Source organism: Python bivittatus, unplaced genomic scaffold (assembly GCF_059951505.1).
Source record: "Python bivittatus isolate LINGU-HERP-01145 unplaced genomic scaffold, Pbiv_v1 ctg000840_np1212, whole genome shotgun sequence".
Lineage (NCBI taxonomy): Eukaryota > Metazoa > Chordata > Lepidosauria > Squamata > Pythonidae > Python > Python bivittatus.
In genome coordinates, this window is record NW_028277113.1 from 26,584,463 (window position 1) to 26,611,756 (window position 27,294).

General features: G+C 38.0%; 2 protein-coding genes across 3 annotated transcripts in view; one reads left to right on the forward strand and one right to left on the reverse strand.

Moving 5' to 3' along the window:
- Positions 1–977: 977 nt before the first annotated feature.
- CD226 (CD226 molecule) lies at positions 978–17,596 on the forward strand. Its single transcript, XM_088130663.1, has 6 exons — positions 978–1,104; positions 1,533–1,877; positions 6,497–6,838; positions 11,806–11,893; positions 12,823–12,874; positions 16,805–17,596. The coding sequence occupies exons 1-6, from the start codon at positions 993–995 to the stop codon at positions 16,922–16,924; spliced, it is 1,059 nt and encodes a 352-aa protein (XP_087986789.1). The 5' UTR covers positions 978–992; the 3' UTR covers positions 16,925–17,596.
- A 1,813-nt stretch (positions 17,597–19,409) lies between these two features.
- Positions 19,410–27,294, reverse strand: part of DOK6 (docking protein 6) — a 220,769-nt gene continuing 212,884 nt past the window's right edge. For both annotated transcript variants that reach the window (XM_088130757.1, XM_088130756.1), the window contains one exon: positions 19,410–25,080. In XM_088130757.1, the coding sequence (XP_087986883.1) occupies positions 24,947–25,080 (134 nt within the window). In that variant the 3' untranslated portion in view covers positions 19,410–24,946. The remainder of the gene's footprint in view (positions 25,081–27,294) is intronic.

The following is a 27,294-nucleotide window of genomic DNA, read 5'->3' on the forward strand; positions in this document are numbered from 1 at the left end:
TTTGACATTCATCTGACTGGGTAGCATAAATCTAACCACAAGGATGTGACAAAGGTAAGAATGAACAGACATTTCACTTAAATACAGTTTATGACTAGGCTATTAAATACTGGTATTGATTAAAGTACACAGTCATTATAATTGTCAGGAACTAGCAATCTTAGATTAAATATTTTACAATGCAAAGTTATTTTCTGTGCCAGACTTCGAAGTGTAATTGTAAATAATCTCTGAATCTGAATTTGCTCTTGAAGGGAGTTTTTGTACAAGATAATGCCTTTTCTTTTAGGGTTAGTGTATACACAGCAAAGATTTATGTCTCAAATTCAGTGACTACCTTTCTTTGCCTGCTCATGCAAGACAATATTTTTTAGGCTTTATTGGTTCAGTCCAATTGATGGGGGCAAATTGAATTAGTTTACTTTTTACTTGGCTGGAATGGAAGCCAAGAGGAGGCTTTAATGGTTCACTGGCAAAGAGATTGCATGTATTAAAATGTCCATTCTATGGGAGGGAGGGAGGGAGGGAAGGAAGGAAGGAAGGAAGGAAGGAAGGAAGGAAGGAAGGAAGGAAGGAAGGAAGGAAGGAAGGAAGGAAGGAAGGAAGGAAGGAAAGTGTCGGTAGGCACAGTTTTACTGATAGCAACAAAGAACATTCAAAGGTTCCAATCTAAACTCTGAGACAGAGAAACCCAACTGTGAGAAAAAAAGGAAGCAATTCAGGCAGCTGATCAATCAATCAATCAATTCTCTTAGCAGAGAGTGCATAGAGCCACTCTATGGAACTGATCTGAAAGGTCAGAAAAGTATCTTACAGTGTCTTAGATTGTCATGGAATTATTGTTAAGCTACATAGATAGAGTAGGCACGGAAAGGGTAAATGAGTTTCCTGTGTCTCTTTACAGACACTCCTACACCACAAGAGTTCCCTAAAGAGATGCCCTTTGTCTTGCTTGCTCACTTCAGTCAGATAAAAATACCACCATCCCTACCATGTGGCCAGGAAATACAGAAAGCATAGATGAAGCTCTCCCGGTCCTTTTAGTTATGCTGAAGATGAATTGCCTTGGGTTCTTGGTGTCTGTGTTTCTACAATCCTATCAAAGTAAGACTCATTTCTTAACTAATAAATTTCTCTTTTGTTGGTCTTATGCTTGCTTACTTCCTGTTAAATTCCTCTGAAATCTATGAAGCTTTGAAGTAATTTATTCAGATAAAAATAAGACCATTTTGTATTTGTTTCTGGTGTTGCAATCCTACTGATGTTTACTTAGAAGTGAACCTCACGATGTTCAAAGTGAATTAGTGAATAATAGAGATTCCAAAGTGAATTGGATAATAGAGAATTGTAGCCAATATTATAACTTCATTGTATTGCTATTAGTAATAACTTGGGAGATGGGTTTGCTGAGCTTGTTCTTCAACTGTAAAGGGATCGGGTTGGGAGAAACATTTTGTTCAGTTGGTACAGCATGTGTTAATTGTGTATTTTTGTGGCTCAGTATTTAACAAAATAAAAATGTCCTGTTTTAGGCAGCGCTGCATTTGTGGCAGAAAGAAAACACGTGGACTCAATTGTGAGACTCTCCAGCACCATGGCTCTTAAATGTGTCTACCCAACAAATGCATCCATTTCTCAGATGACATGGCAGAAGGAAGAGAATGAAAAGAAACGGATCATTGCAGTCTTCAGGCTGCCTTATGATTTATATATAGAAAGCAACTATAAGGCCAGAGTCCAGGTCACTAACCTTACCTCAAACAACAAGTCTTTGGTTTTCAACAACACTAGTGAGGCAGATGTTGGTTTTTACCAATGCTCCTTTCATACTTTTCCATATGGGATCTGGGAAAAGAGGATACATGTTGTTCAATCTGGTAAGATGAATCTGTTTATTTTCATTTTATAAACTACTGATAAATTCAAATTCTGGATATTTGCTTTTATGGTCAAAAAGAAATCAAGTTTCATTGAGGATGTCCTCAGGTGAACTTTTCCTACCTTCCCTATGATATTACAGTGAGTCTGAGGCAGCCATTCATCACCCAAAGCTATTGTTAGTGGATATCTTCTAAAGGAGAAGGAACAGAGGTGGAATTTTTAAGCTGGGATGCTGCCAAGGGAAATGAAGATCTTAACTTTTTCATCAAATGCTTAATTGGTTAACTCCTACACTGGGCAGGGGTTAGACTAGATAATACCCAATGTGACTTCTAACTCATTAGTTCTATCAAACAATAATTTTAATTTATGGAACAGCATAGCAAGACATCATATCTTAGATCCACTGTTCCTGTACAGATACTGTGGACATCTCTGATTGGGTTCACAAATAGCGTAAAGAATGAACATGGTTTGTTTGGTTTGGGTTTTGTGGGTCTTGTAAACTCAGCCACTGTAGTTTGTGAACTGAAGTTTATGACTTAGTTCAATGTGTGAATCCAGGCTGCTTCATTCTACAAAGATGGCGTAGTACAAAACATAAAGCATCTCTCTTTCCCTTGCACACGTCCCTTCCCCCACTTTGGAGCCTCACAACACTTGCATCTAACAGGGAAAGATTTTTTTTCAGGAAAAAAAAAACTTGGAAATGAAAGAAATAGAGCAGTTATTCCTTGTTCACCTGCCCATCAGTTTTGTGCTCTAAAACAAGGTTCTTCAACCTTGGCAACTTTGAGCGGGTGGACTTCAATGCCCAGAATTCCCCAGCCAGCCTTGCCATTTGGCTTATAAAATAATTTAAGAATTACGTGTTATGCTTTCATGGCATTTGCAATATTTTCTGTCACTTTCAACCAAAAATGTCAAATTGAAAGTATGTTAATCTTCCTCTTTAACAATGAGCAATTTTGCTCTTAAAGAGCATTGCTGGTGGGTTTAGATAGTGATTCAAAGGCTCTTGAGATGTACTTTTCACAGGTACTATAGATATTTTACCTAAAGAAGAAAAAATAGTACCAAAGGAATTACTGTTTTTGTTTGTAGATGTTGCGGATTAATTATACTCACTACTATTTATTCCATCAGCTGCTAGGAGCCTTTAATTTTGGAACCTGCTATTGTATGTTTCTACATGAAAGACGCAAACTGTATTTCTGGCACCCTTTCATTCACGAACTTTGTCCTAGCTGAAAGTTCAGTTGCCTCTCACTTTGGACTATGACTATGCTAACTTCTAGATCCTTCCCCAGTCAGGATGTCCTCCTGATGGGTGGACTTTAACTCTTAGGATTCTCCAAGTAGCCATTTAGTTCTGGGATGATAGAGGATACTCAGACTGGGGATGGTTGTTTTAGTGTCCACTAAATTCTGAATAAATCCTAATGAACAATAGAATAGGAAGGTTCATGCTTAGAAAGTCCTCCATGCCAGCAAAAAGGATAAAATATAATTAGAAGTACGATTTCAGAAACTCATGAGGAAATAGACATTTGCCTTCTATAGCTGATGTCAAAGCTGAATCTTTGGCTGACACAAAAATTAACAGATTTAATTCAAATTCTCTCCTTTTTAAAAATCTGGGGTCAGTAACTTGTTTCTGATGAATATATAAAACTTAGAGAAATACTCTGAATACATATTTTGTTCTTCATATAACACATTATATTCCAGTACAACCAAAGATTTGTGTGTGATATAAGGACTCTTGTTTTTTGAAACATTGGTGTTCAGCAGATATTTGTACGTCAATAATGGTGACTACAGGTTTGACACAATTTTTAGCCCGGTTTTGTGATAACCGTATGTTGTCGTCCACCGTAGCATAAGTATGGTTCAGAATTTATCTGCAACGGCACAACATCAGAAACATGAGATTTCCTTTCCTCCACTTTTAGGAGTTCTTTGTTGAAAAGGAGATGATAAATTTCTCAGAAGGCTTCCGTCTTCTGGATCATCATTCGGAACAAGTTATTCTTCCTTTGTTCTGTGCCCTCACCTGAGAAAAATCTTAGCTTAAGGTCTTACCAAGAATCCTAGACCAATTCATTTTAATGACAGAAACTATAAACTCAGACTTTCCCAATCTGGCTCCTTCCAGATGTGTTGGACTTCAAGTCTTAGGGTCCCCCAGTCAGCACAATCAGTGGCTAATATAGCTAAGAATTATGGAAACTGATGGACTACATCTGGAGGACACCAAGTTAGAGAAGAGCCATATAAGCCATCAAGCATAATTAGGCAGTATGAAAATAGATCTTAAAAGACTAGTATCTACTGAAAATTAAAGAATAGTATGGCCATAATTTTTCATGCATGGACACTTGCTATGTGATAGGAAATAATTTAAAATAACTATGGCGTATGTGTCATGTGTCAACATTTCAAGTCACTATAACTATTACAGTCCACTAAAAGGCAGTTTAAATGATAGAAATATGAGGTTGTTGTGTGGCAGAAAAAAAATTGAAGAGCCAATCTGTGGCTTAAGAAGCCATAAATCTGAAAGTAGGCAAACCGGTGAAAGGTAGCCATAAAAATGACATGCATGCTTTCAAATCAATGAAGAGGGTATGATATGATTCTTTTTTTTTTCTATTGTAACCATTTATGATAAAGAAAAAAAATGTAGATGACTATATTAAAAATACATGATCAGAGCTGTATTTCTTGCACTCAGTGACTATAAAAAATTGTCCTGAGTTAAACAACAAAGGGTAGGAAAAAAGCTAAAAGCTGTATTAGACCCACCACCCTTCTCTTTCCTAGCAGCACCTGATTTCCTTTGGCTCCAATTGTCCTTGCAGATGTTCCCTTCACCTCTGTTCTGCTAAAAGTGGAAATGTGTGTTTCGGATGAAACTAAAAGCAATTCGCCATTTTCTTCTAGCTCGACTACCAAATCCTTGCATAGTATAGTGTACTGTATACAGCAGAGACATAAAAATCATAATATATTTAGGAAAATTGCATAAAAGTGTGCATATACAGAGGGAAAGACAGACTCATATATGAGAAATGTTTTTAAAATTCCATCCATATTAGACAACTTATTACAGTCGTACTAGGTAAATGCATATTACAGGATGTTTCTATCCCACCAAGAGAAAGATCAAAACAGTCTGAAGGACGGAGCTTCAAGGGTGCAGTTGCAGCTGCCATCATGATTTTTTGACTCCCCTGAGTGGTCACACACTTTTAACAACTTCTTCTCCTTTAACAACTCTTTTCATTTTAGGAAATAAAACAGAATGATTAATATTTCCTCTGTTTTTATTTATTTAATATGCCCACCAGTTATTAGGAACCCGGTGTAATGTATTATTAAAAAGAATCAATGGCAGCATATCATAAAAGGCAAGAAAAAAAGAGAAAAAAAGCAGGTATAATAATTTGTGAGAGTCAAATAAATTATAGTGATATAATTTCATTTAATTTTGAAAGTCCAAAGGTACAGAACAATATTTTACTCAATATCTGAAACACAGTAAGGACCAGGTAAACTGCTTTCTCTGGCAAGGTTATACTACAAATATCCCAGTTTCCACAGTTCACTGAGATTAGTTGCTGTTTCTACACAGACCAGGGAGCTCTGATTTCACTTTCTCAATTGCCCATGTTGTCTGCCTTTGTAATTGTGGGTGGGAGAGACTGAAAGAAATGTGTCAACAAGATTAATCATTGTACATAACATTTTCTTCCATTTCAAAAAGGGTTAATCAACTCAAATGCAATTTGGATAAGATAGAATCATTCTTGGCAGGGGGTAAGGTTGACCAGCTTTGTATATGTCTCTAGATGATTGCCTTCCCTTTGAAAAAATGGACATTCAGCTTGGGAGTGTTGCTCACTGGCTCTTCTCCTTAAACCTTATGGCTGTACCATGAGGTTGTTGTAACATAAAGAACATTTCTCCAGCTTCAGCTGGAACACCTTCTGCAAGTGTTTTTGGAGCATGCTGACCTTTCAGGATTGTCCCATGCCCATTTCACCTCTTATTATTATAACTGTCAATATGGAATCCTGCACTGGAGGACCTTTTGGAAACCATGGTTGGTCCATAATTAGTCAGCCAGAGCTGTAACTGGATCTCAAAGAACAGATCACGTAATACAAATCCAGAACATCTAGAGAGCTTCCCTCACAGTTTCCACCCAGATTTCCCAGACTACTATTCATGTAGAAGTGGGCTTGCTTGGTGGCTGTTCCTATTTTATGGAAGAACTTTCCATCCAAGATTTATTTATCTCCAATTCTTTTAGTTTAAGTGTAAAGTAAAGGTTTATATATTTTTTTCTGAAATATTTCCTGGCATTATTCAAGAAATCTGACTGGTTCTCACCTTTCTGATCAACTGATGTTATAAATGCAGATACTTTTTTTTTAATTGTACTTTTAAATTTACTTGTATTTATATTTCTGTCTTTAATTAACTTGTCAGCTGTTTTAAGTGCTTCTAAAGCAGAAAAGCCATGTAACATTTCTGAACATAAATACATTATGAATTACATTATCTCTATCTCTCACACACCTTACTTTTATTATTATTTTCAAAACAGGACCTTTTGAGCTTCCAGACTTGTCAAAGTATCATGTGACTACTGAACCAGGACAAAATGTCACCTTTACATATAGGAATGACTCTGATGTAGCAGTGAATCAAGTGACATGGGAAAGAGTTCAACCTGACTGTATAGACTTTATAATCCAGTGTGCTGATTCCGAAATGCCAATCTATGGTTCGGATTATGAAAACCGTGTGGATTGTTCCTCTGAAAGAAACAGTTCAATTGTACTTTGGCATGTCACACCTTCTGACTCTGGAATGTACCGCTATTCTTACAACAAGGTGAATGGAGAAAATGGAACTGGCTGGATAAAACTGACCATTAATAGCCATGGTAAGTTAAGGGAAAGCATATTATTATTATTATTATTATTATTATTATTATTATTGTTATTATTATTATTATTTTAAATTTATTATAGCTGCCCACTCCCATAGACTCTTTACACAATGCTAACTCTCTAAGAAAATGTTAGCAAAACCCTTGAAATGTTTTTAAATAAATATATGTTACACTGTCCTATGATTGGTAAACATCTGGAAAACAAAAGAGAATGAAAAAAAAAGTGAAAGCATTACCTTTGACTGAATGGTTAAAAAGTAAGCAGGAAAGGAAATGTTGCAAAGGTGTTAAGAAGGAAATGTTACAAAGGTAAGAGATGTCAAACTAAATAAAACCTTATTATTGCATCCTATTGCAGAAACATTTCCCATCAGTTTAAGCAATGAAGAATAAAGAACCAGATCCATGTTCTAAAATAACAAATGCACAAGTCACACTGAGGATGGAAGCCCTATTTAAAATATAGATATAGATATAGATATAGATATAGATATAGATATAGATATAGATATAGATATAGATATAGATATAGATATAGATATATTTGCCTTTTGCATTTGTAGAGCCCTGTCTCTTGAATTCTAGACTTAAACTTAAGAAAGGGCCAAGACAGTTGCATCTACACTTGGTTTGTTCATAAAAATCGTTTTCTCATGGATTCCCTGGGTCAGATAACAGTTTGCTTTAATGCAAAAGAAACATTGAAGTTCTGAAGGTGCCTTATACCACAGTCTATTCAAACTATATTGTTTTGACTCCAACTGGCCACAGTTCCCAAAATGTCAGGCAGACGTTTTTCATTGCTGTGATCCTTTCCAATGACCCGCAGATGCCACAAACTGAACACACTACAAAGCAAGTGTTCAGTTTGACTTCTGGCTCAGGCCCAAGACTACATCTGAATATCAAGAAACTATCTCTTCTCTTCTTACTGCTTGCAAGCTTAAGCTCTTGTCTGAGATCTCTTTGCAACAATCTCTTCCTGTTTTTGCTGCCCTCCTATTGATTTCTGTCTAGAAGAGCTCCCACTGCAGCTGAATAGGCCACTCCAAACCTGAGGTCCAGGTATCTTGTCCAGAGAGCCCAAGTGATCGCAGGCCTGCTCTCTCTTCACTCTTCTGTACCTTCTCCTGTCCTTCCTGCTTTCGTTCACTTCTCTTTTGTACTAAGCCTTGTCTTTTCTTCTCCATGTTTCCCAGCAGTTTTGGTAAAAGAGGGAAGTATCTAGCTAGCCAAAGTTGGTAAGAAAGTAATTAAGAGAAAGAATGCACTCCCTGTGGTAGGAGGATTGAAAAAAGGTACAGGAGACTTTGCGCAGAAAACCAAGTGAATATGAACATCGCAATTTTAACATTAGTAGCAATAACAGGCAGTGAAAATACATTCATAAGTCCCTCATAAGAATTTTTTTTTGAGCCACAAAATATATAAGGTTTCTTGATCAGGATGCATCCCAGCCTGAATGGTATTGCTGGAGGACAGAATCGAGGCAGATGCTTTCTCTCGCAGACTGCTCCGTCACAACCCTGATGCTTGCTTGCTATTTATTTATTTATTTATTTATTTATTTATTTATTTATTATTAAACTTGTATGCCGCCCATCTCCCTCAATGGGTGACTCTGGGCAGCTCACAATAACAAAAAAGGAAAAAACACCAATCCCTCCAACAATGGCTAAAATCCATAAATAATTAAAAATAGAAACATGCATTAAAAATGTCCTAACCCACCCCCCCCCTATACATTTTAGCCCTAAAACCTTCAAGCTTTTGCCTCCTCGTCAGCCACAGCCATTCTCAGTTGTTGCTTTTTTCCTTTTCACACACCTCATTCATCACCTTTAATAGAATCAGTTTCATTGTTTGCCAGCAGTGATCCTTTGGAGCTTCTTTGCTCTCTGCCTGGATTTCAGGATTTGTATTACGGAGGTGCTGCTGATCCTGTTTCCGGATGATAGGAGTGCTAATCTTCTGAGCGTGTGGCAGCAAAGTCAATTACAAGCCTTTTTATATTTCAAAGCAGCCTTAGCCAATTTAGGAACTCCAATGTTGTTGTTCCTGAGCAAATGGCAGAGGGATGGGCCAGATTCCAGAAAAGAGGTGGGGTATTTGAAGGTGGCCTCACGGGATCCATATCTGTTTTACAAGAAAAATGCAAGGGAGAAAATCACAAAGAGGTGGATCTGCTCCTTAAGCACAGCACACCTTTGCTTCGTTTTGCACATGGCTCAGTAGTTCTTGCTGTCATAGACCTGTTCTCACCGTTTGTGTACTTGGCACACATTGTAAACCTTTTTGTGGCCAAGCACCTAACAAGTGGCTCTGCCTGCTTGTTTGGGTTGCGTGTGTTGTAACTGTCAAGCCTGTCAGTGTTTCTTCCACAGAGCTGCAGTCAAGAGGCAGTGAAGGTTGAAATCACTCGCCCACATGTTTCTAGGACTGAACATCAAGGCACGGTTAATAAGTATTTCCCACCTTACAGATGGGACGGATGTCGGAACGTGTGAAATGCCTCTGATTTCTACACATTGTTTCTAGGAAATATGGCTGTTACATTGAAACTGGTGGATATTTATACCAGACTTGAAATCCTGAAAAAAAGAAAAAAAAAGAACCAAACCCTCCTGCTGTTTGCATATCAGTCACTACAAAGAAATAAAGAGCACCCAGGCATTATTTGTTCTAAAACTTCAGATTTTTAAAAGATTCTGAATTCAATAAAATAAATAATGACCATAAAACCAGGATCATTCTGAAACTAGACTATCCCATCAGCTATTATTAGCCTGAGAACAGAGAGTTGGCAGATTTGCAAATGGCCTTGGTAAGCAGCCCATCTTGTATCTGACTTGGCTTTGCATCAAAGCTGGTCATTTCTTTCTGCAGAGTTTGGATGGGGGGAAGGTTGAAACCATTTTTGGTACACCAAATCTTTACTCCAAATCATGGATGCCCCAAAACACTGGTGTAGATGCCTTGATGGATCTCTATTGGCTGCCAAGCCCAAGTGACCTCTATGTAACTGTTAGCAGGGGGCAAGGGCTTGAGGGACTTAGCCAGTCAGCTAGCCCACCCTTTCTAGGCCAACTCTGAAGAAGTACTTTGAAACTGAAGGTGTGAGACAAAAGATGCCACCCAGCTTCTTAGAAAAGCGCTTTTTAATTAATCAGTGCCTGAGCCAATCTCAAACTGATCCCTCTCTTGGGAGGTCATTTGAAAGCCCTAGACTGTACAGTTCTAGGCATCTGCATGGAAGTCTTGGGATAAGATAATAGATGGCTGGAATCTGAAACCCCAGATAGCAGTTAATTTTGTCTAAGATTCCCCATTTTTGAAGGGGACACCCAGAGCCCAGAACCCCTAATAAAATTCACATCCTACTTTCCGCATTCTTCTGAAATGATTCTCTCCCAGAGATGCTGTAGATTCTTCTGTCTGGCAAAACATAGAGCATCAGTATTTTAGCTGCAGCAGATGAGTCTTAAAAACAGATTGGGAAATATAACCTACCATAGGATTTTATATCAGGAAAAGAGGGCCAGCAATTCCCATCTGATTAGTGACAGTTATGACTGCATTAAACCTCATTTTTGTATGCTGAGAATTATTCCAATACAGAGTGGGTTGGATCTTTTAGCTTTTGAAGTCACACCCCAGTGACATGCTTTATTCCCCAGCACAGCTTTGAGGAATAGCCTGGAAACACAATCTTTCAGCTTTACTTTTCAGTAGTATGGATGTTAATAATCAGCTTTACCTGGATTTTCAGAAGATGAGTCTGATAAGGTTCTTCAGGACAATTGTTATCTTCCTCAGCCTTTGAGATCTGAATCTCCAAATATAACATATAAGTTATCTCCATGCAGGCTTTCTTGTTTTCATTTTTTTATTTAAAGAAAGTAACCCTTAAAAAAAAGTGTCATAGATGCTCTAGGAGTTCTTACTAAGAGATAGTTATCTAAAGCCTGCCTTAACATAGAAAGCAGAAATTTTACTATTCGCTAACAATACCAAAATTGAACAACCTTAATATCCTGTTCTCAGATGACTATCTTGGAGGGTTTCTTCTTCATGGGAGCCCTTGGTATTGTGCTGGAGGCAAACTTTTTTTTCCCCTTAATGCCTTTTGAAATGAAGCTTAAGATAAAGCACATGTTTTAAAAGCTATCTGTGATTGAAAAACCTTCACCCAAGGTAACTCTATATTGCAAGGTGTGGAAGAAGAACCAATGGTTGTACAGAACTGCACTTTCAAGAATCCCTTCCAGTTGGCCAGGCTGACTAGATTTCCACAGCTCTGCTGCATTGTAATGGCCTATGGCAGTGTTTCTCAACCTTGACAACTTTAAGATGTGTGGACTTCAATTCCCAGATTCTAGGAGTTGAAGTCCACACATCTTAAAGTTGCCAAGGTTGAGAAACACTGGTCTAGTTACATGACAGCTGTGTTAATTTGAATAATGCAAGTATATAGGTATTTTGATATCAAAACCAATTATCTAATATGAGCGTGTGCTAGGAGCTGCCCATAGAAGCATGTCATGTTGCCTGATCAACAAAATATAATGTATCTTTTTCATAACACTAGAGCCCAACAAATTATTTTTCTTTGTACTTAGCCTTCAGATACAGGAACTGCTTCATGGAGTCTCTTCCATAAGCACTACATGGCTGCAAGCGTGGCACTGTTTGTGCTCAAAATAATGTCAGCTAATGTGGATCAGCTTAATTTTCTAAATTGTTTACAATTACAATGAGATAATTACAATTATCTGAAAAGATAAGCCTTTCTCCTACTTTCCATATAGTCTACTCTGGTCTTCTTGTCCTAATTTCTTCTCATATATTTGAGTCTTTCTTATTCAGAGCATAAGTTATCTGAAATGCCACCTGATTATGTATTATTCAGAAAGTCAACTTTTCCTCTTATTAATTATATTTCCATATTTCCTTTGTAGTACCTATGATTACTATGCTGCATATGATTTTGTTTTTTGGAATTGCTGCCTTTTTAATGCTGGCTATTACGGTCATCCTTTCTAGAAGGTAAGATATTATTCTGTACTATGGTGGAGTGCACACAGTATGCTATGAACCAAAAATCTGTATGCTGACATGATTTCTAAAGCTTTTTTCTGTAGAATATCAAGTTAACGTCATGCTGATTTCCATACAAGGCGGGATAAGGATGTTGTATTCTCTGGAAGTTGTTCCAGTTGGCATAAAAGCATTTAGAGGAATCTATTTTGCTGATTTCTGCCAAGGAAAACTCTTTTTCCATGCCTCAATTTGCAGCAATTGGTTGAAAATGTTCAATTACAAGTTAGTTAATGGACCTTTGCAAACACATAAAATGTGGCTTTTGTTCCAGGTTTATCTCTTTCAGACTTCCCTTCTGAAATTGTCTATATATGTATAGATGTCTGAAATGTACATATGTATATGTCTGAAATCTCTCTCTCTCTCTCTCTCTCTCTCTCTATATATATATATATAGTGTGTGTGTGTGTTTCAATATAATAAAAGTATACAAAACAAAACAAAAAAAGAGAAAGTAAGATTAAGAGAAAAAGAAAGGAATTAAAAAAAACAACATAGAATTACTGTATGCTTTCCTCCCTTCTTCCTATCGAGTAATAATCACCTTAATCTTTTCCCCGTTCTTTTCATCCATTCTTAATCCCCAAATCCAAAAATCATCAATTCAATCTTTTCTTTCAACAAAAAAGTCCATATAAGGTTTCCAGTCTTTCAAAAAAGTCTTTGTCGGAAAGTCTGAAATTGTTCTTGATGGTAGGGATACCAAGAGAAACTGTTATGCCACAGATTTCAGTTGAAGTTGATTTGTGTAATATGTTTGCTCACCTACACATCCTGATTTAGGTGTGCAAAATAAAATAATTTAAATTTTAAGTTTAGCAATGATAGTATTAATAGTATTAAAAAAATTAATAGTAATTTTTTTGTGTTACCAGAAAGAGGAAAAGGATTAAGATGATGAGAGACCACGTAGCTTCTCGTAGACAGGTAAGTGCAGATGGAGATTGTTTGTTGGACTCTTTTTAAATCAATTAAATCATTGTAGGCAATATGGAAACAGTATTTTTTACAGCTGCACCAGTTACAATGTCAAACTCCTAACATCAGCACATGACCAAGGAGATTCACACAGAGTCTCATTAATCCGGTTTAATATAAAGAAGAAAGGGTTAGATAAGTATATACTAGACCTCACATTAGGGACTTCATTAAGGCAAAGGTCTCTTGATCCTTTTTGTCACAGTCTTCTGAATAGATGAACTAACAGCCTGCTTAAGGAGTAAGACTGAAATATTCTTGTGGTCCTTATATAACGTGTTTAGGACATCTCTTTTCTTTCCTGGACTCAGAGAATCCCATTACATTTGGTGCTTGGATGAAGAGGGGCATCTGATTTAGGATAAATTTTTGTGTCAGAAAAGTAGTTGTGCATTTTAGGTTCGAGAGCTGCTTCAAACAGGATCTCATTTGGGGGAGCAGGCCTCCAGATATCTGTTGCAAGGAACAATGGCAAGAGTTGACATGTCTCCAATTTCTACTTTGGACCATCAGAGGCACCTGGATGGACAGTGGGCTAAGCAAGGCTTAGTGGCGTGATCCAGCAGGGCTATTCTTATGGTCTTAGGATAACACTTCGAAAGACAAACAATTGTCTGAAAAGCAAAGTGGTGAATCTCTGGCACTTTTCAAACTGACCCATGGCAATTACTAAGATGCTTACAAAACCAAGTATTGTTTTACTTATTTCTAGAATGGCATTATAAGTGAGAATTTATAGGTCACACAGAACATCAGAGGTTCTATTAAGAATTTTCTTGCTTCTCCACAATAGTCATTAGCTGAGCTGATCCTGTTTCATTCTTATTAGGTACCTAAATATTCAGCTTTTGATGCTTGTCCGGTTGGTAGCTTCACAACTATATTAGCCTGAAGGGCTGAGGATTTGGCTTTGTTCACTCAGTCTTTTAATTTCCAACAGAGGAAAAACAGAAGAATCAGTTGCAACTGAAATCTTTCTTCCATTCTTGGGAAAAGAGAATATTAAGTTGGATGATTTCCATGCACTGACACAACAATGAACAGGGCAGAGGTGGTGGTGTAGCGATTGTCATCCGGAAATCTGTTATGGCTTTCAGGGGTGCTGTTCCAGGCCACCAGATGTGAGAGCCTGTTCATTAAGTTGGGCTCTAAGGAACAGTTGGGATTGTTGCTGTTGTACCAGCCTCCCTGCTGCACAGCAACCTCCCTGCCTGAGCTCGATTCCATTTCTGGGCTGGTGATGGACTTCCCCAGACTTCTAGTCTTGGGGGATTTTAATCTGCCTTCTCTAGAGGTTTGAGATGGCTTAGGAGTTCATGGCCACCATGATGGCCATGGGCCTATCCCAGATTATTCAGAGCCTGACATGGGACAGTGGTCACACACCTGATCTGATGTTCCTGTTGGAGCAATGGTTACGTGTTCTGAAATTGAGGGAGCTCTCAGTGTCTCCCTTGTCATGGTCAGATCACACCCTGATTACCATAGAATTCTCTAGTGCCACCGTCCACTGCAGGGAGGTTGGACCCATTAGATTGGTCCACCTCTAGTGACTGATGGACCTTGATGGGTTTCAGATGGAGCTGGGGTTTGTTCCTGCTGGTCTGCTGCACGGTCCATCGTGCGATCTGATCAAAAGCCTTGGTTGCTCCTTGGAATAGGGTAGTGACCAAAGCTTTGGATCAGATTGCGCCGATGTGACCTCTCCTCTCTTGTGGATCCCGTCACTCCTCATGGTTCACGGAGGAGTTGAGGAGTTGAAAAGAGAGATGTCTAGAGTGTTGCTGGTGCTCAACAAAGGACAAACTCAACCGAACATGCGCTAGAGCTGCTATTAAGCCCTACCTTGTAGCGATAAGGGCGGTGAAGCATCAGTACTTGTCCATCCTTACTACATCTGTGGATTGCCATCCCATGGCCCTGCTTCAGGTGACACATGCCCTCTTGGGTGGAAGGGGCTTGGATAACCTCTTGCAAGGGTGTGTGGAAGAATGTGTTCAGCATCTATCAGACAAAGTCTCTCAAATTCACTTGGAGTTGGATACCAGCCCTGTTGCAGGTCTGGAGTAGAGGAGTCTTGCCCAGTTATCTGGGATTGGTTTGAACCTGTTGAGCCTGAGGAAGTGGATTGCAGGTGGGCAGCACTGTGTTGTGCTGGTCCATTTCCTTTCCCCAGGGTCAGTTCCAGTCGCTGGTGATTACGGAGGAGAGATCTCACCCTCAGCCCTTACTATGTGGGGTTTGGTGCTCTCTCTGCTCCTATTCAACATCTACATGAGGCTGCTGGGTGAGATCATCCATCATCATGGGGTGAGGTATCATCAGTACACTGATGATGCCCAAGTATACATCTCTGCCCCTAGAGAATTAAATGATGCTGTGGACATCTTATCTTGATGTCTGGAAGCTGTGAGGGGCCGGATGGGGAAGAACAGTCTTCAGCTGAACCCTGGCAAGACTGAACTGCTTTGGGTTTTAGGCCCTGCCGGTTCTAGGACTATGCCATCTTTGGTGCTGGATGGGGTTGTACGGATCCAGACAGACCTGGTGCACAACCTGGGGGTCCTCCTGGACTCACAACTCCTGCTCAAGGAGCAGGTGTTGGTCATGGCTAGGAGGGCCTTTGCACAGCTTCATGCTGTGTGACAGTCGTGCCTGTTCCTGGATCAATGGGCTCTGCTCACAGTCACCCATATCCAAGTCACCTCCCAAATGGATTACTCAGCTTTTTATATGGGGCTGCCCTTGAAGGGTATCCGGAAGCATCACCTTCTGCAGAATGCAGTGGCATGGGCAGTTATGTGTGCTTCTAGAACAGCTCATGTTACACCTCTGCTCTGCAAGCTGCATTGGTTGCCAGTCTGGTTCTAGGTCCAATTCAAGGTGCTGGTTTTGACCTTTAAAGCTCTTCATGGCATGGGGCTGGGTTATTTGAGGGACTGCCTCTCCCCGATTACATCTGCCTGTCCCATCAGATCTGGCAAGAGAGACATGCTATAGGTCCAGTCAGTCAGGGAACTACTTTACCTGTATGCCTATACATTTGCTAATAACATATTCAAATGAGCGTGCCAACTATGGATCAGCAGCATTTTTGGGCATCCACAGAATTGTGTGATTGCATATGAAGGCAAACCACATTTTTAAAATTCACCAGAAATCTCATACAGAAAGCTCTTGAATGAGAATGCTGAAATGTCATGCCATTTGTAGCCATTTTAATTTTTAAATGCATTTTTATTTGATTTGTAACATCTGCAAGTACAAGATCTGGTGCATACTAGGAATATGTGCAAAGTCCTAGCTTGTACTATTTTAGGCCTTTTTAAAATTAACTCCTACAATAAGTATTAGGGTTAAGTCAGTTCCTAGTTTCAACCTTTATTTTGATATGATGCTTCTCTGTGACTCTTTTGAGCTTGAAGACAGTGTGTTGTATAGTTTTTTCTTGATAGAGTTCAGCTATCTTCATGGCGAAAGGCAACTGGCTTAATAATATTCTTTAGTTTGGTACATGATCTGGATTTGGCGGTTGGATAATTCCCTGAAATTCTTTGGCTGGGGTCATACATCACCTTAAGTGATAATGTGATTTGCTTGGTTTTGGTTCAACATGTATGAACCCAACCAATTATGGCTTATTATATAAACCTCAGTTAAGCAAATTATGGTTTAGCAGTACATGTGAATCTTATGTACATCTCATCTACTCTCTTCTCTTTAATGTGTACATTAACATGCACGGATACTATTGTTCTAACTGTAACCCTTAAAATGCAGTATGAAGAAGAAAGTTTGCCTCTGTTGTGAGCATCTCTGTCTGAAGGAGTCCTTTTTTGCTGTTTCTTCATCACTATCTTCTATTTCTTTCCTTTGTAGCTTCCGTATCAACACAAAAACTGCGCTGATCACAGCTCAGCAAATGCAAGTCAAAATCCAAGTTCTACAGAAACAGAGGAGCCAATATATGTCAACTGCAAACAGATGAAGCAAATGTGAGCCTACTGCCTTGTATATCAATGAACTACCTCAACTCATGCCATTGATCTTTGGGATTAGTATCAGAATATACCAAGATAATCATGGAGATGAGGTGGGTTTTTTTTTACCAAATAAATCAAGAAAAGCATAAAACAGGAAATTAAAAAAAAAACTCTGCTTTTTTCCTCAGATGCAGTGAGGATGTACAGTATATGTTTCTGGTATTATATCTAAGTTTTCAAAAACACTGTTAACAATATGACATGGAATGAAAACCTACTGTGCTAAACAGAACTGACAGGATCCAGCCCTTCAGAAGCATACCCAGGAGATGGGATGTGGTATCCCACTAAATATGGTGTCCTTCCTCCCTTCCTAATCCTAACCCATAACATGCCATTTACAAATCTCTGTCCCAGGATATGTGATAGCAAAATACATATCCTACTCACCCAGTTGCAAAGTGCACTTCTTATGAATATTTTTCTCTAATCCACCCAGAAGGCAACCCAGAATGGATATAGTTCTTATGATGGTTTATGCAACATTCTTGATAAATATATATGCAGAAGTTGACTGGAGTCAGGAGACATCCAAATTGAATGAATGAATGAATAAATAAATAATTTAGTTAACATTTTTCATGCACTGATGATGCAACTATTTGTGAACATCTTTGTTTTAACTTATGTATTAATAAATAATACCATGTAAAATCAACTCACTATGCTTCAACACGGTGTAATTTTGTTTTCTTATTGTTAGCACAACATTGAAGCAGAAGCTTACTTTTAAAGAGAGTGAGCTTCCAAACAGGGGTGCTGTCAAAAATACTGTAACTTTGATTCAGCAGTTCTGTCAATAAGATGATCCTATGTTATATGAGAGCAGTAGTTGAAATCTGTATCTGAGGGAAGGGGAAGAAAACTCATCACCAAAGGTTTAGGTATGACAAAATTAATCAACATAAACCAGTCATTCTAGATAGTGGGGCAAAGGCCAGCAAGAACCAGGAAACTCAAATAGAGGAACCAATCAGGAGCAAGTTTCCCTTTCAGGTGGGCTTTAAAAAGAGGATGGAAAACCTCCACTTTGTGTGGGTTTCAGGTGTTCCACCCTGAGAGGACTTTTCTTCTTGGACTAGCATCCTAACAGGAAGAGATCTGGAGAGAAAGAAGGAAATAGCCATGTGGGAAATACGGAGATAGATGCAAATTAGATCCTTTTTAAAAAACCTGTACTCTGGATTCATCTGAGCTGCTTCTTTGTATCCTTGGTCCTATGTCATTCTGGTGTGTGTGTGTGTGTGTGTGTGTGTCCGTGTGAATTCCTGCTCAAAAGATTAAAGCCTGCAAGATTTCCTTTTTTCCCATTGTCATAAATTCTCAATTAGGTCTAAACTTAATCTACATAACAAATTACCTGTATCTTCTGTAGAATCAGTAGTCTCATTCTGACAGGAAATTTATCTTGCCATGCATCCCAGCTACTCTGCTAACTCCAAAAAGGAGTTCAGAAAACCAGTTTTTTTCCTTTTCTGTAAAAGAGTGGTTGATAACTGTGACTAAACAGACTTTGGCCAGGATTTTGGGAGGGTGTAATTGTAGGGATTATAGGTTAGGAGACTCACTGGGGGAGCCAGAGGGCCTAACATCCCATGTACCAGTGCATTTATGTGCAAGCACATGCTCCATTACAATATCACTAAGATCACATCAGATATGAAGCAAAATTCTGCTGCAGTCCCATCTCTTAGCTGCAGCCCCTTTAGAACACGGGCAGGCATCTTGCTTCCTTCTACCGAGATAATAAACTACAACTTCCAGGCACTCTCACTACTGGCTATGCTCTTGATACAGGCTGAGGACATTCCCAAGATCAAAAAGAGGTTGCACTCGTTTCTGAAGGGCCTGAGTTGATTTGGTCTTGTGAAGTCAGTGTAGACAGTATTCTGACAAATATTGGGTGTAATCCTGACTATTCTTTCTAAGCCAGGGCCACGCAACATGTCTGGGTCCTGTGCTCTAAGCAAGTTAATTTAATGGAATTAAAACTAAATTAATTAAACACAGCAAATATGATTAGGCCCCAAATCATTCAACAGATTTTGTCCCCTGCTACAGTAAAATTATAGTTTGCTACCAGCGTAGGTCCATAGCAGAAGTTTTGAGTGGTCACAAATGGCTACTTGGGCTGTGTTGTCATGTTCAAAATCTCAGATATTCTGTTCATAGCATGACGTTGCAAGAATTCCCAGAATTTCTTGTCCCGCTTTCACAACATCATAGTGGCACAGCGATACAGTACCCCTTATACACATTTCTTCATATATAGCCTTTTCCAGCCCCATGCCCTTTAGATACATTGGAATTGGATTCTTACCATCCTAAGACAACTCTTTTCCTAACATAATTCTAGTTTTGTTAGGTGGATGGCTTTTGTTCCAAAATGTTGAGCTTCATGGAGAGGGCAAATTACACACTACATCTTGGTACTTGTTTAATCTGGTTTAATTCAAATTTCATAGATGGTTTGGTTCACAGGGAAAACTGGATCATCACATCACACAGAGCAGAAGAGCAGTGTATTTAACTCTTTCCATTAATAGAACAAGAAACAACAGTAAATGTATCATTCTGTCAAGACAGCACATCAGTGAACAGTAGCTGAATGCCATTTAAACCACAAAATCCTGCTTCTGCCCCAAATACCCTTAAATAACTTTCATCCACTCAAGGTGGCGGAAGCCTCTCTTTAAGAATCAACAGCATCTTAGAGAAATATATATGGCTCACAATTTTCTCCTCCAAAATTATTAACTTTATTAACATTGTACATTGTGAATTTTGAAATGGTTGAAAAAGCAAACCAACATGGGGAAGGAGAAGGTGAGGGTTGATCGATGATCATAGTGTTCACTGAGTGTTATGAGAACCTCATCTGGGAAACAAGCTGGAAGAGGGGATGACAACTAGGTTTGCCCTGTATCAAAAAACAGCAAAGATCAGGCAAGAGGTAGGAAGGCAGTTTGTGTTAACCCTAGTTGATTCCAATATTAAAACTTCACAGCATAACTGAAAACCAAATACTATAATTACTAGACTGGACTAGTTAATTGTGAATAGCAACCATTCTAAAATGCCTGTAGTCACTAAGAAAAATTTAGAGTCCATTCCAAAGCATACCCTACAGGTGTCAGAAAATCCTTATTATATCATATACAGAGTTGTTTGTAAATATTCTCCTAAAAATAAGGATAGGGGATCTTATTTAGATTGAGACTAAAACCTTCTGTTCCATTTTTTACCTGGATCAGGAGTGGTGATGGTGGGATATTGGTGCAAAGCAATTAACTTCTTTCAATAACTCAGATTTACATCTTCAAGATGATGTAACATGATCATTATTCATTTCAATGTTTAGATTCCCTTTTACAGACTTATCATTTTTATGCTTTGGTTTGATCAGCAGTTGGTTTTGGTGATCACCGCAGAATGCTCAGTGAAGTCTTCAGTCTGTGAAACCATTAAATCTGGCATGCAAAGATGCATTTAACATTAGGTACAGAATATTCTAGATCATCTACATGAAATGGGGAAACATCTTCTCCCCAGGACTGTCCTTTCAGATTCAGTTTTGTTATGATCATATCATAATTGTTCTCTTAATACTGTAATGCAATTGTTTTATATATTTTTTTATGTTAATGGTCTCGGGACACCACAAGTGTCATGCAGAATTTCTTGAAAAGAAAAGTGCAACCAAATAATTTTGAGAGTATCCCTTTTGAATACTCTAGAAATAGATCAGCCTTGAAGGTTAGATTTAAAGAATTGTAACAGGGTACTCAAGCAATATGTCTACCTGCCTGTCAGCTAGGAAACTATGTGCAGTGGAATAAATGTTGTTTCCCTTGGGTGAATGGCAAACTGCAAGGCTGTGTTAGACATGCAGGGCTGTATAGTATACTAAACGCATCTGTGATTTGCACTGTTGCTTTGCCTTACTCATCTGGATACACCCCCCCTCCCCGTTTAGATCCTAGTGCACATACTTTGTTTTCTTTTTTATATGAAACCTTGATTTTGAAGCCTTGAGAAAGCAACTGAGAAATTGGGTAGCTTGTATCTTTTTATAATTTAGCTCAGGTAAGGGAATTTCACAGCATGCCCATTCCTGTAGATTTTTAGAAATTACACATTTTGTAAAATGTCACTATTACAGGAGATGTTATACATAAATAAATTATGACATTACTTGGAGGGCTATTACAATCAAACATACACACATACCTTTTTTGAACAGCTTGCATTAGGTCGACTTTTCCTAATTGTTACTGTATAGGAGTGTTAGAACTGCAGTCCTTAGGCAGTATGGGAAGGCTAGCGGGAATTTGGGGAACTACAGTCCTAACATATATGAAAGACACCAGGTTGGAGAAAGCTGCATTCATGGCATTTGCATGTTTCTGTACCTGTTGCGTTGATCTTTGTTGGAATCTAGCTGAAGTTCACCTTCCTAACAATTCTGAAAAGGATGTGTAATGGATCGATGAAAGCAGGTTCTGACAGTGAAAACTCACAGAATTATGCAACGAAAGTATAGGTGACTTTTCTGAGTATACTCATGGTAAAAGAAAGAAGAGCAGCAATCTGGATTATTTCAAAAATTGATCTATAGAGGCAATCCTGTTTTGGGATATGAAATCATTTCATGGGGCAGAAGTAATTTTGTGTATTTTTTCCCCCTTAAGTTCAAAGAATACTTTTTTGGATGAGTATAATTCATACATAGTGACATTGACTAATACACTAATTATTCCACAATGTGATTTCATATTGAAATTGGCAAATGAATGATCAGAGCTACAGGAGAAGACTGTATGTTAGCACAACCTGGAACAGTAATTTTGCATTGTTGTGGTAGGTAGCTCATCATTCTTCTGCGGAGGAAGTTGTTCTCTCTAGTCAGTGGAAACATGGTGGGTAAGATAAAAGAAAATAAGTGAAAGAGATGCAGACATGGGGGGAAGAGTGATTAATTTCATCCGATCACACACTGGTTTCATTCAGCAGCTCTTCACTGAGGTGTATAAGCCTGCAAGGGATTAGACTGCAGGAAAAGCTTGGGGAAGAAAAATCTTCCACTCTAATGTATTAGTAAATGTTTAATTGAAGTAGACATTTCTTTCACACCATTTATAAAAAATAAATAAAAACAAACTTCTTTTCATCAAACTGTGATAGATAAAACTTGGTCTTACTGTGGGGTGGGAAGCTTGACTCTCTTCCTTTCAACATGTTCTGTGCTGGTTTGATAAAACAATGAAAAACAGGAAATTCAACTATGGAACAGTCTGCTGGCAGTGAATTATTTTTGACAATTGTTTACTATATCTCTGTTTTAACAACATTTATGGAGACTGAAAGATATGGGACAGGAAAATTCCTTTTTGCTTTCATTTTTAAGTGTTTTACCATGCCTGTCCCTCAACTGATATCTTATACATCTCATTTTATGTACAAAGTGAGTGCTATTTCATCTTTTAAATGGGTGGGGACCCTACTTGATTCTTTTCTATGCAATTTATTTTTAAGTCACAATGTTTAGTAATAATTTAGGGCTTCCCAAAAGTAACATTTTGAGCGTATGCATGTGGGGGAGAAGATCCATACATTCCGTGTGCTCTAAAATAAAGCTTTAGTTTGGTCCTTCTTGCCTTGTTCTACCATGTAAATGACTTCAATTTTGATACCTTAGATAAATTACACAAAACGTACATGAGCATTTATTACCAATGTGAGTGAATTTTAGTTTTTTTTATTAGTATACTGCAGTTGAAATCTATTTAGAGCTGGATTACAGGCAAAAATGAAGTAAGAACCTCTTCTATATTGAAGGGTGATACCAGACATTCAAACACTGTATGGAATGTAGAATACTATCGCCAGATTCTTATGATTAAGAGGGACTATTATTTGAAGCATGTGTTTCAAGTTTCAATATTTCTTTGATCTAATTTAGTTTGTTTCTGAATTCAATTCAAAGTATTAGTTAAAACATGGAACTAAATAGTTTGGATTCTGAATGGTCAGGCTTGCTTTAGAGATCAGCTGCACAGGATCATTTTTATGTTCCTTTTCTTTAGTGCTTCATAATAATCAATGAACCTTTTCAATGGTGACATCCTCAATTTGCAAAATCTTGATTTTGACATGGAACAATATTTGAAACTCTTAGAAGGTGGTAACAAATGATATTATCTTGAGAAAGACCTGAATAAATGGAGTTAATTTGATAAATTGGTATTACCATGAAACATGTTGGACTTGGAAAATATTGTTCTGAAAAACTTGTTGAGACCTTCAATAGCTTAATTTCTTCCACTCGTTGGTACTGCCATTTATTTTTTATGATTAGAAAAATCTGAAATAGGCAAAATATGCCAATAAAAGACTCAACAATCAGCTTTAGACAATGCATGTGACTGACCACAGGAAGGAATAAAGTCATTGTTTTAGAGATAGTCCTCACTTAACAACTGCCCTGTTTAGTGACCATTCGAAGTTATGATGGCGCTGAAAAAGTAACTTTGTGACTGGTCCTTGCACTTATGACTGTTGCAGTATCCCCCAGTTATGTGATTGAAATTTGGGCACTTTGCAACCAGTGGGTGTTGACAACCATCATAGAGTCCCATGGTTACATGCTTGCCATTTGCCCACCTCACAGCTGGTTTCCAACAAGCAGAGTCAATGGAGAAGCTGGCAGGAAAAACGCAAGTCACGGTCACGTGATGTCTTGCTTAATAATGGTGTTGCTTAGTGACAGAGTTGCTGGACCCAATTGTGGTTGTTAAGTGAGGACTACCTGTAATATAATAGATGAGTGCAAAATATACAGTATCTGTATGTATGAACTGGGGTAAAACTGAGTGAGATATTAGTTCAGAGAATCCATCGCAAAAGAAATGCTGATAAGGAAGAGAGAAAATCCATATTGTTACCTAAAAGACCTCAATAAAAACAACTGCTCTTGAAATTATTCTGCCAGCCAAGCATCTTGCTGTGTAAAATTATGGAATGTTGGGCTGCTTTTGAGTAATGTGATGTCAATTCTTACCTGCACAGTATACAGAGTTAAAAGTATACTGACTATAAATTCAACTATCCAAAAATTATCTACAAAAGGAAGACTTTGACGAGTGTATTCTAACACGGTCTTCCTTGACATCTATAACCACTGTTCCCAGTAGAAAGCTGTGGATTATTAGGTTCAGAATGCACATAGATAAGAGCAAATCTGGGCATAAAAATTCAGTGTGGCAAATATTCTAGGCAAATTACCTCTTAATACACAACACAATCTATTTTCTGAAAGGCTACTAAGCATCACCATGCCATCCCATTGACAGTATCTATCTATTTATCTATCTTGGGTATTAATTTTAATAATGAGAATCTGATTAAGAGTCACTGGCTTCTTCTCACAAGTGAAACTTTAGGCTATAGTCCTAAAGATATACATGCATAAATCCCATGGAGGTTAATGGGACTAAAATGTGCATAATTACTGGAAGGAATCCTTCCAAACCCTTTAAAGTTTTGTAACATGTAAGAATGAGCCAGGCTGATGCCTAGGAGATAAAAGTGGTTACTGTCATGGACAAGCAAATCTGATGGCAGAGCTGATCAACTGGCAAACGCCTAATATTGCAAACATGACATCCACCCTTTGAGCACAAAATGTTTGTGGTTATGCAGAAACATTAACTGCATACATCCATGATTTTCAAGGGAATTCTTCTGTTTTAAAAACATGGACAAAAACAACTATAAAATTTAAATAAATAAAAGACTTAGACTTTTGCCTCAAGGAAGCAGTGATCCAAACTTTCACTTCCACTGTCACCAGCCTGGAGACTTTTCAGTTTTCACTACCAACTGTCTTCTGTGGACACCTAAGAACAATCAATGGCTTCCAGGGCCTGCAGATAGGTTCCATGTTAGAGTGTGTCTCTGTTCAGAAACCAGATGTGTGTCATTGGACAAGGCCCGAGCTGTAGCTGAATCCATAGCTGCTGGAAAGGGACAGGCGCGGCTCATGCTCCTCACCCTGCTCTGAGGTGTAGCTGGGAAATGTCTGTGCACGAGCCACCTTTGCGAGACTGTGCCCTGGAAAGAAGAAGCAAGGAAAGAAAAGAGACAGAGTTTATGAATATTCTTATTTGTTTGTTTGTCTGTCGTATTTATATAGCTGCCCATCTCACAAACACGTGTCTCTGGGCAGCGCACAACACAACAGTTAAAAACTCCATAACAATCTAAAAACAATAAAAATAAATAAAATTAACAGATAAAACCCAAGAAAGTGGGAGAACAAGCATCACTTAATCTCATACAGCCACCTTGAAGGGTCTCCTTGGGACCCCCAACGTTGGTGGAAAAAACATGTTTTAAGGGCCTTCCAGAAGGCTAACAGAGATGGGGCTAACATGACCTTACATTTTAACAGTCAAACTTGATATATTCCAGATACTAAAAACTCAATGTTCCAAAAAATTGTTTTGTAAGACATACATAGTGGGGGAGGGGGAGAATATTTTCATGTTAATAAACTTTTGTAAGTTCTGTTTCAGTAAGCTTATAGGGACAGAACCCGCCCCTCCCCCAGCCCGCCCTGGTCACCATATATTTTTCTACTGCACATTTTGAACAGGGCAAAGGCATATGGAAGGAATAGTAAGTTTACATTATACAACTTTCTCCAAACTCTTCTAAATTCAGCTTTATCTCAAGACTCAAAGATACAATCATATAACCTGGTTTAAGCCTGGAGCAAAAGATTTATGCTTGGATATACAGAATAAAAATGTTAGCACATCAGTGCTGTTTCTCAGTGTAACAATAGTATTCAGTTTCTGTTCCACTAAGATCACAGAATCACCAGATCACAAATTTCTTGTTACCATCTTTTGATCCTGCCAACTTAAAAATATAGCATGGGTAACAATGAAGTGAGTATCTCATTCTTTCTGTCACACCATTGGACCTATATTACATGTTCCATAGCCAGGGTTTGCTTAGGAATTATGAGAGTACATACTCATATTCTATAAGACATAGCAGAGTACCTATTAGATAAATACCCGGTTCTGAATATTAATTAAACTACTGCTGCAAGTCTAAGGTTATAATAATAAACAATGCCTGAATTTGAAATCCAGCACCTAAAGGTGAAAACTTGCACAGACTGAATCATTTATATTATTACACTATATTATCAAATTAATATAATTTTCCTCTTTCCTTTCAGTGATTCAGCCATTTTATCTCTGATTTTCCTGTTTTTTTAAAATTTTCTATATTGCTTTTGTTGTATTTGTATTTATGGCTGATCAATGACCACAAATAAGAATACTGCTAGTAGTAGTATGGACAGCAACCTTGGACAATTAGTGAACATTTAGATATTTAATGAACAGTTGAATCCACAGGAAGAGACTAATCAAGAAATCTCATGAGTAGCAGCAGAATGAGTGAAGGGAGAATGGAGAGCAGACGGCTGTAGACTGCATTTTCAGTGGTAATATAATCATTAGACAATTGACTCAATGACAACTAAAGCAAGAAAGCATGTACAGCTTTATGACTTACTTGTTGGAGTCTGTTAATTTCTTGAATCTCAGAATGAAATGTCACAGCTTAGATGTCTTTCAGCTTCAAGAAGCTAATGCATAATTGTATTAAATGCAAGGTGGCAACCAAATAATGAAAGGAATGCATTAGTATACAGTATTGGTTAGAATATTAGGGGCTGTTTATAAGTTGTTCCTGACAGTCATTACTCATGATGAGATTCTAGTTGATGAGCTTATAATAAATCAGAGGTTCAACAAAATGCCATATTAAATTAAAACTGCTCTCTTTATAAAAATAAAGAAGTTGCCTGATCTTAATTTTGTGCTTGTTATTGCAGGTATGCCAGAATTCTTCTGAAAATGTAAACCTAATCCCCATACACTCTATCTTTTAGTTACCCAGTAGATCTCTAAAACAGACATGTATTAAAGAACTTAAAGACCGACTCTATCCATCACATTACATACTTGTGATGCCCCAATAATATTAAGCAAGTAAGGCTACATTTTACATACAGGAATACCCTAAAAAAAGGGGGGGGGGGCTGGGGAGGTTTTAGTAAATTATAACTCTAAGAAAACAGAACAAGCCAGAAGATGGACTTTGCATTTTTTCTGCCAAACAGAACATTCTGATTTTGTAATACTGAGTGGTGGCAGAAGCACAAAGAGAAAGAAAATAACAAGAAATAATCATAATATTGCACATTTCCCCCCAAAACTCATCTCTAGTTCTATTGCCAACATT

Coding starts and splice junctions, on each gene's coding strand:
- CD226 (XM_088130663.1), top strand. CDS start 993: ATGTGGCCAGGAAATACAGAAAGCATAGATGAAGCTCTCCCGGTCCTT. Junction 6,839..11,805: donor ACTGACCATTAATAGCCATG/GTAAGTTAAGGG, acceptor TTTCCTTTGTAG/TACCTATGATTACTATGCTG. Junction 11,894..12,822: donor ACGGTCATCCTTTCTAGAAG/GTAAGATATTAT, acceptor TTGTGTTACCAG/AAAGAGGAAAAGGATTAAGA.